This window comes from Diabrotica virgifera, chromosome 8 (genome assembly GCF_917563875.1).
Source record: "Diabrotica virgifera virgifera chromosome 8, PGI_DIABVI_V3a".
NCBI classification, from domain to species: Eukaryota; Metazoa; Arthropoda; class Insecta; order Coleoptera; family Chrysomelidae; genus Diabrotica; species Diabrotica virgifera.
The window spans coordinates 140,322,653-140,332,641 of NC_065450.1; the positions used below are offsets into that span (position 1 = coordinate 140,322,653).

The 9,989-nt window shown below is 35.3% G+C and overlaps 1 protein-coding gene across 1 annotated transcript in view; it reads right to left on the minus strand.

Moving 5' to 3' along the window:
- The window catches only part of LOC126890277 (putative serine protease K12H4.7), a 103,394-nt gene extending 97,759 nt beyond the window's left edge, over nucleotides 1–5,635 (minus strand). The window contains exon 1 of the mRNA XM_050659134.1: nucleotides 5,483–5,635. Coding sequence (XP_050515091.1) covers nucleotides 5,483–5,635 — 153 coding nt within the window. The remainder of the gene's footprint in view (nucleotides 1–5,482) is intronic.
- Between the last annotated feature and the right edge of the window lie 4,354 nt (nucleotides 5,636–9,989).

Sequence of the window (9,989 nt, forward strand, 5' to 3'; positions counted from 1 at the left end):
TGTAGTTGGCTGTATACCATCAATCACAAAATTGGAAAAAAATCCTTTGTAAAAGGTATAAAATTTTATTAAAATCCCTTTAAAGGGTTACATCACAACAAAACGTTTTCGATTTTTATAAAAAATCATCAGTGTTAGATATACTGGATGCTAGTTGAGCCACAAAAGAAAAATATTCGGGTAAAAACCCTTTAAATATAACATATATGCGTTAAAAGTGCATACTTTAATAAAATGCCTTGCATTGCTATTAAAGTATGCACTTTTAACGCATCTATATTATGTTTAAAGGGTTTTTACCCGAATATTCTTCTTTTGTGGCTCAGCTAGCATCCAGTTTATCTAACACTGATGATGATTTTTTTATAAAAATCGAAAACGTTTTGTTGTGATGTAGCCCTTTAAAGGGATTTTAATAAAATTTTATAGCTTTTACAAAGGATTTTTTTCCAATTTTATTATGTTATTCTGCTTAATGGCAGTACAGGCTCCTTTTTGCAATATTTTATTTAGTTATAGAGTAATTACCACATACTAACATATTTCTCAAATTGGACTCTGTACCGCCATTCTTTATTATGTGTGCCAAATATCTCGACAAAATATTTAAAATTACAGCAGCAATCTTGGACCGCGTTTGTTGCTACCTGTTGATCGCTACTGTTGCCTCTTAATATTAAGGTCCAAAATACTTCAGTTTTGTTTATCATATAATATAACCTAAAGTGGTGTAAAAACGCAAAATGCAAGATAACATTTAATACCTACAGAGTTAGCCACTCAAGAGTCCCCTGAAAATACTAAAAAAGGTCGATTGTTATTCCAAATGAGACATCTTTTAACTATATAAATATCTGCCAGACCGGCAGAAAAACTTGCAACTTGAATCTCGAGAGCGATATGGTACATACCTATATATGTGTTTACTGCTCGGAATCCAAATACACAATTTTTAATTAAATATGATTTTCTATTTTCATGCGCACAACTGCTTTCAAAGATTCAAAGTGTTTATCTATTAGTTCAGACTAGTGTTGCTCAAATACTCTGGGCTAATTAGCAAAATACAAGGAAAAGTTATTTACCAGCAATTGCATTGCTGGAATCGAATCTTATTATTATATGTATTAATAATATAGATATGCAAAGTCCGCAGATAGTGTGCTACTTTTTTTATAAACAAAATGGCGCCCGAAAATCGTGTTTTTTTTTCAATTTTTGCTATAACTCCAAAGATTTTAACTTTAGACCAAAAACACTCAAATAAAAATTAACCGCAATTAAATCCTGCATAGAGACGTGTTTTTTTCGATTTACTTCGACGAAAACTTTCCCCGGAAAAAGCGGGTTTTTCCAACAAAATCTTTAATTTTCAACTAAACTTTTAGATAAGTAGTTGTTAATCAATAATTAAATAACTTGGTAACGTACAAGCCCTTTCCATATATATTATAATTCCAGAAGTCTATCGAAATTGAATGAACAGTTTAGCAACAATTAAAATGTTAATTAAAAATTTACGGTCGCTATAATTACGACAATGATTATGATGCATAAGAATAACTATGATTTTTTCATAAAAAGACACTATACCTATCTAATGTACTTTACAGAATTGAAATTGGACTATTTAAGAGGCCTCAAGAATATTTTAAAATTATAAACAATTTTTTGGTTTATAAACAAATAGAATATCTCGGGAAATATTAAACCAAATTAAATAATGAAAACGGTATTCGAAAGACAGCGACAGGACACTTTTTTTAAAGGAAAAACGTTTAATTATGACCAGTGGTTCCTGAGATACAACCGGTCAAATTTGACCGGAATTTACGGCAAAGATATAAATAATAGGATCATAATTTTTAAACCATTACCTTTTTATTTTTGTCCTCTTTCTTCACACCAATTTTCATATCTTTAAAATCCTCATAACATATATTATTATAATAAAAACTATCGATAATACGTGTGAAAATTGCCAAAAATAGCAAAATTCCAATCAAAAATTAGGTTGGAGAAAATGTAACCCTCAAAGTTCAAAATCGGTATACGTTAACAAAATGCATTTTCTCGGCTTCCCATGAAGCAATTTCCTTCATTCTTTTTTTGTTCCCTAATAACTCGAGTAGAGCCATCGAACTAATGCATTATTAAATGTCAAACTTGCTTTTGTTTTCTTATAATAGATTAATTTATTTATACGAACAGGAAATTACATATTTTTTCCAGTTGTAGGCTTTTTTTAGATAAGCTTACTACAAGTGTACCTTTTAAAGTTAAAAACATAAATATTCTCATTTGAAAGCTGTATAATTATTTAAACAATTTTTATTTAAACAAATTAAAATATTGTGTTATAATAAATAAATTAATTTATTATAACAAAACAAAAGCACGTTTGACATTTAATAATGCGTTAGTTCGATGGCTCTACTCGAGTTACTTGGGAACAAAAAAAGAATGAAGGAAATTGCTCCATGGGAAGCCGAGGAAATGCATTTTGTTAACGTATACCGATTTTGAACTTTGAGGGTTACATTTTCTCCAACCTAATTTTTGATTGGAATTTTGCTATTTTTGGCAATTTTCACACGTATTATCGATAGTTTTTATTATAATAATATATGTTATGAGGATTTTAAAGATATTAAAATTGGTGTGGAAAAGGAGGACAAAAATAAAAAGGTGATGGTTTGAAAATTATGATCCTATTGTTTATATCTTTGCCGTAAATTTTGGTCAACTTTGACCGGTCGTATCTCAGGAACCACTCGTCGTAATTAAACTTTTTTTCTTTTAGAAGAAGCCTCCTGCAGCTCTCTTTCAAATAACGTTTTCAAGATTTAATTTAGTTTAATATTTCCCGAGATATTCTATTAGTTTATAAGCCAAAAAATTGTTTATAATTTTAAAATATTCCTGAAGCCGGTTAAATAGTCCAATTTCAATTCTGTAAAGTACATTAGATAGGTATAGTGTCTTTTTATGAAAAAATCATAGCTATTCTTATGCATCATAATTATTGTCGTTATTATAGCCACCGTAAATTTTTAATTTACATTTCAATTGTTGCTAAACTGTTCATTGAATTTCCATCGGCTTCTGGAATTATAATATAGATGAAAAGGGATTTTATATTGTTAAGGTATTTAATTGTTGATTAACAACTACTTACCTAAAAGTTTAGTTGAAAATTAAAGATTTTGTTGGAAAAACCCGCTTTTTCCGGGGAAAGTTTTCGTCAAAGTAAATCGGAAAAAACACGTCTCTATGCAGAATTTAATTGTGGTGAATTTTTATTTGGGTGTTTTTGGTCTAAAGTTAAAATCTTTGGAGTTATAGAGCAAACATTGAAAAAAACACGATTTTCGGGCGCCATTTTGTTTATAAAAAAAAGTAGCACACTATCTGCGGACTTTGCATATCTATATTATTAATATATACAATCATAAGATTCGATTCCAGTAATAAAATTGCTGGTAAATAACTTTTCCCAAAAATGGCCTATTCTCCGATAATCAGCCCAGACTAAAATGCAAGACCAAGACGAGACTTAGACAGTCTTGGTCTTGGTCTTGCGCCAGTACACCTGGTCTTGGTCTTGGTCTTGGTATTGCGCTCCCGGTCGTGATCTTGGTCTTGCAGCAAGAGTCTTGCAAGTCTCGCAGTTGCCCATTAGCCTATTGCATATCTTAGAACAACGTAACAGAGGAGTACATTTTAAGCTTGAATATCATAGCCAAAGTAAAGACTAGCCAAATTAATAAATATCTAAGCAACTGACACCGGGTGGGGTTTGAACCCACGATCTAAGTGATCCCTGCCTATGTTCTAACTAAAGTTAAAACTACCTCTTAAGACCCACAAAATTTCATTTGCATGTCTCAACCGGTTTAAGAGCAATAAATAAATCGTCAGTTTGTAAGAAAAATTTCAACCCCTCCTATTTGGTAAACAAAGCATTTATAAAGTAAACGTTTATGAAGCAAACGGTCATTACTTTTTAGTGCAGAATTACCCATTAAAGTTTGCCAAACTTATTTAAAAACAGTCTGTATTCTATACATATTTTGAAATAAATAATGCATCTGCTATCAGTCGTTTGATACCGATGTTAGTGTCGACAACTACTAAGCCAGTAAAATTATATTGAAAGTAGATAGTGCGAATAAAATTTCCCGAAAACCATTATCAGCTGCAGAACTGCAAGATATTGATAATAATTTATGGGATTCCGATAATGAAGAATCTCCTGAAGTAGTTGGCATTGAAAGTGACTCTGAAATTGAAGATCATCTTTCGGAAGCAAGTGAAGAGGATGATCAGCAACTAGTATTGAGTGATAATGAAGAAGAATGTGTAGTTACCAGTTTCCAGATTTCAGAGTGTGTAATTTTTGAAACTGAGGATAGAACTAACTGGAATAGTCAACCACAACCGACAGGACGTATGCGATGCTGCGACATAATAAAAAGCAAAGTGCACAAAGTAATGTTAGCCTCTGGTCAAAGTGTGGATGATCCTGTTGATTATTTTGTTTGTTTGTGGACGAAAAAATTGTGAAGGTAATAGTGAAGTGTACAAATAAAAAAGCCGAAAAAGTCCTGGGGATAGAGAACTGGACATATTGCGACTCTACAGAGATATATGCCTTTATTGGACTCAGTGGCGGTTTGTCCTATGAGGCAGGTGAGGCAGTGCCTCACCAGTATATCAATCGACTATTTACCTTATTTCTCTATACCATCCTCAATTCTTTAAATACAATTTACCTTTTTGAAATTTGCTAAATAACTTTTATGAGAAAAAAATAAAAATAGGTACGGCCCTGATCTTTGTCGTCCACGTACGAGTATATCTCTCAAATTGTTAGATGAAGCCGGGTGAAGCAAGCCTCTCATAGTTCCCTTGCCTAGCATATTACGTTTCGTAAAAGGGACTCATAGACGGAGCTCGGAACCTCAACCTGTCAAGAATTTCGAACGCTGATTCAAATATCCTATGAAGCATGCCTCTTAGTAGTTTTAGATACAATATAAGCGTATAGGGTCGAACTGCACCAATCTGTTTAATGGATAAAAATTACGCTGTAGTTAAACTGCCGTCAAACGGTCGTGCATTATAATGCCGTTAACAGCTATGACGTCAGTCTTATGATGCGTTTGACGGCATTTTCTTCGGCTGCCGTTCGCTTGGAGGCTGGCAATATTAGTATCAATTATTTCTGATAAAGAATTTTTTAATATTAAAAGATTTTCTTATAAACGAAAAATAAAACAAAGTGAAGTATTAAAACGTATTTTAATTATGGGTAATGTAATGATAAATACATAATTAAATTAGTCTTTATTTATTGTAAAACCTGTTGTAAACTAAGAAAAAAAATTAATTATGGAAATTTAATCCTTTTTATGGAATGGAACCCTGGATTTATCTGGAAATATTTTGGGGGTCCTTTTCTTTTTATTTGTAGTACTACTGATGTCAGTGATTGTGCTGAGTTTGAATTGACGTTATTTCTAACGCATTTCCATCTACGATGCCTTGAATCGTACATGTACTGGGCAATCTTCTTTGAATGTCCAAGACTGCCGAATTGTTTTCCCACCGCTCTTAAACTTTCTTCCACCATGACTGCAAGCATAAACAAGTTGATAAAATAGATTAAAGAGCTTTCTATCAGCCTCTTATTTTTACTGCTTGCAATAGTACGTGCATCTCGTTTCTAAAACGTGGTAAATGTACTTTCTCCAAGTTCCGGGATGGCTTTTTTGCATCGGCAAATGAGGAAAATGTATCGCCAACTGTTAACATCATTGACGTACCAATACTTTTAACCTAACTAAAAGTACCAATATTTAGAAAACAAACGGACGTCCAATAATGACACTTACCTAAGTCATTCAAGTTTTCCAAATTCAAACTTATTATTCCCACAATAATTAACAATTATTTACAAATATAACGTTTGTAACTATTATATACTGCGACGGACACTATAATAAAATAAGATAAGCGAATCGTCAACTCGTGCATTAACTCACCACGTGTGTATATGCTGAACTGCAAGTGAAAGCAGACGGCAGCCGAAGAAAATGCCGTCAAAAGCATCATACTAATGACATCATAGCTGTTAACGGCATTATAGTGCAAGACCGTTTGACGGCAGTTTAAGTACAGCGTAAAAATTATTGGATATATGTAATTTAGTATGTTAATAATTATAAAAAGCAAGAGGTGCTAATTTAATTTTCTTCTGACTATAATTAATAATTAAAAAATTACTTTTTCCGCAAATCGCCAGGAAATTTTGACATTCCTGTCAAAATTTCTTGAAGAAAAAGTCAGGACTTCCTTACTGTAAGGAAATGTCATTTCCTTACTGTAAGGAAATGATATTTCCGTACAGTTGTTAGTGTTCTACATAAATGATAGAAAATTATTAATAATCCATAAAACGTCTGTATGCATTTTCGTACTTTTCTCTTGATTTCTTTGGCAACAGGGCCGGACTGGCACATAAAAAAGGCGCCAACCCAAATCATAAAAAAGGCGCCAGACCCCCCTTCTTTACATCAAACTTTTTTCAAATCCTAACGCATGTATTTTCAAGTAACGCTATAAATATTACTTGTGATTTTTTTAAGTTTATTTTAATTTAAATCCATAAAGTAATTTACTATTTTTATTGGAAATAGTAAATTATATTAAGATGCCATAAAAATATAGCTTCTATCCCTTTTACTCCGTTACATTTTTTGGTGATCTCTGGAGATTTAAAACAAATTTTTGAAAAGTTTCAGTAGTAAGTTTTCAACTGCTTCTACAGAGGAATCTACTGGTTCAAAAACAATTAACAAAAATCATGATTGGTGTTCAATATGTCACTTTTTGAATCTTTTCAAATTTTTAGAGCGCTCTAACACTCCATATAATAGAAGAGTAAACCTAGATATAATATCCGCAACCACACGGTGTCAGGCGATCCGTGCCTGAGTGGTGAATGACCTAGATCAGACAGCCGCAAACGGAGCCCTCGGAGAACTGACGAAACCCTTTGAAATTTGAAATTCAAGCCTTAACGTGGGTAAGTGCGCACTGTCTCGCCGGACAGTATAATTCTCCCCTACTCATGGGAACTATATGGATAAGTATTTAATCACGCAGGAAAAAATAAAACAAAACGAAGGGACAATGGAGCGAGTCACCGGTGGTGATGCAAGCTGGAACAAGCTATGAATGAGATGATAATATCGTGTTCATCAGTAGTGAAGGGAACAAAGGGAAAGTACTCAGCGAAGAAGAAAAGAGGAAGGAGACTTCGGAAAAAGGGGATCTGTTGGAAGAATTCCGGTCAGGGGTAGGGAACTGAACAAGACGGAGCTTCCAGCGGAGGCAACCTTGCAAAGGAGCTCCTCACTTGAGGAGAAAAGATCTAGAGAGAAGGAGTAGAGTTCCGAAATAACGGCTATGGTAAGAGCAATGAATAAACTTACCAGAGTTACAAATAATTTAGTGAAACTAATGTCCGACCATAAGAACACGAAAGTCGAAATCAAGAATGAGGTAAAAAACCTTAAAAGAGTCACCAAAGACATCTTCTTCTTTTTGTATAGACATGACTGTCTGTTTTTTCAATGTGCCTCTAGTAAGTTGTCGTTCCATCGTTTTCGTGGTCTTTCCACTGATCGTCTTCCTATTGGAGAACCGTCTCGCGCTGTCCTTAAACTATCGAAGACCACTGTCCACCGAAGACATGGAGGGCACTTTCAGAGAAGTCGCCCTCGGCAGCATTGAGAACCGAAATATAATAGTGGAGAAAAGCGGTGAGGAAGGAACGACTAAGAGGCGGCAAGCGTGTCCACAAAAATGGTCTTCGAAGAGCTCTTTCCCCAATAACTTAGTGAAAGAAAGATACAAATGATCGTAACGGTCCTGAACTCAAGAAAAAGAGGCTTTGAAAAAATTAACCTTATAAATTCGAATAGGAAGAAGATCACTTTACTTTACGGTCGTCAAACAGGGAAGAGGAAATAATCCTCCAGGCGAATTAGTAATGGTCTTGGAACCTGGACTTCTAGGTGAAGGGAAAAGGTCCAACGACCTGACCAGGAAAAACCGAAACTGGTAGTAAGTGCAGTAGGTACATACAGACCAAGAGACCTCCCATTTAATTCTACGATCACAATTACAAGGTAGAGTCAGGAAAAAGAGAACCGGGGAAATCGTCAGTCTTTTTTGATGATCCCTGTAGAGAAAGGGGTGACGGAAATAGAAGGGGACAAGAGACTACTGGCAATTATCTCCAAATTATTGAGGGAAGACATAGAGACACTGGAGACCAGAGAGGCGTCCCTAAGAGTATAGGGGGGCTACAGAGGTAGAAATCTCAGGAAGCTCCTCGAAGTCACTTTTATGGGTATGGACTTCCACCTCGCGTTGGAGGAGTATGAACGTGGTGCCGCAGAAGGTGATCGTGAAGGGAGGTGGAAAATCCTACGCCGAGTTGCTAAAGCTAAACAAAGGCAGTGCAGACACGAGGAAGAGTCAAATTGGTGTCAAAAGCGCTAAGAAAATTAGCTACAGGGACCTAAAGCTCGAAGTGGCATGGAAAGAACAGGCCGAACACCTGAAGAAGATAAACGTGGCCCACACGGAGGAAAAATCACATTAAACTCGTCTCTATAAGGGAAAATGGAGAAGGCAACACAAACGTCACAGTCAGTGCTTTTTGCGCATTCTGACCAAGTTGCGTTTCTACTACGCCCACGGGCTTCATTGTGTAGGATTCTAGGGCGCAACAATCCTACATGTATAATGTAGTTATGGAGCGCAGAAGACTGCATTCATATATTTTAGGCCAATTGTGAGATGTAACACTCTTATATTATAATAGAAAGAGCGGATATTGATACCTACGAAAGGCGCCTGAATCGTAAAATTGGTCTTAGAGGGCGCCGCGCGTCACATCTAAGCCATTTGATTATCTAATACCTGATACAAGTTGACAATTTGTATTTTGTTGTACCCAATGGCTTCATTATTTAGGATACAGGGGCGCAACAATCCTATATGTATAATGTAGTTATGGAGAGCAGAAAACTACACCTGTCTATTATAGGCCAATTGTGGGATGTAACACTGTTTGTATCAAGTATCAGATAATTAAATGGCTTAGATGCAACGCGCAGCTGCCTCGAAGACAATTTTTATAATAGTAACAGCGGAAATTGATACCTACGAAAGGCGCCCGAATCGTAAAAATTATCTTCGAGGGCGTCGCGCGTCGTATCTAAGCTATTTACCTATTATAATAGAAACAGCGGATATTGATACTTACAAAAGGCGCCAGAATCTAAAAATGATCTTCGAGGGCGCCGCGCGTCGTGTCTAAGCTATTTATTATAATGTAGCGGTTATCAGTGTAATTACTTCTAATTACAATAAAACTAGCGGTTCGTAATTTATATACGACTTTATTTTTTATTTATACAAGTTTACTTTACAAACTTTAGCTTAAGACTAACTCTATTTACAAATATGTCCTATTTATATATGCGATACAGATATTCCAGAAATATCTATATATCTCCAGCTATGTCCATGTGACCGCTTGCACGTCATCGTCGCTGCATCGGCGTATCTCGAAACATCGATAGTGTTCTGTCTGTCCGGAGACGGGAGCTGGTATACGAGGGTAGGTCAATAATTATTTTGTTACACTGCTCCCCTCTTAAGATCTGAGCGTCCCGATCAGCAACTCTAGATGGCCCAGGATGGCGGAATCTACAGGATTCTCCGGCTCTGCATACACCCCTAGAAAAGAAGTAACAGTCTACTGTCTTTGAAGGGTATGACATCTTCGGGTTCATGCAACACACAGTAATCCGTACGCCAGTTTCTCTGAAGATCACTTCCAGCATGCTTCTCACAATCTTCCAATCCAGATTTTCTACTGCATGGCCAATTTTTGGTAAAGTCAAATC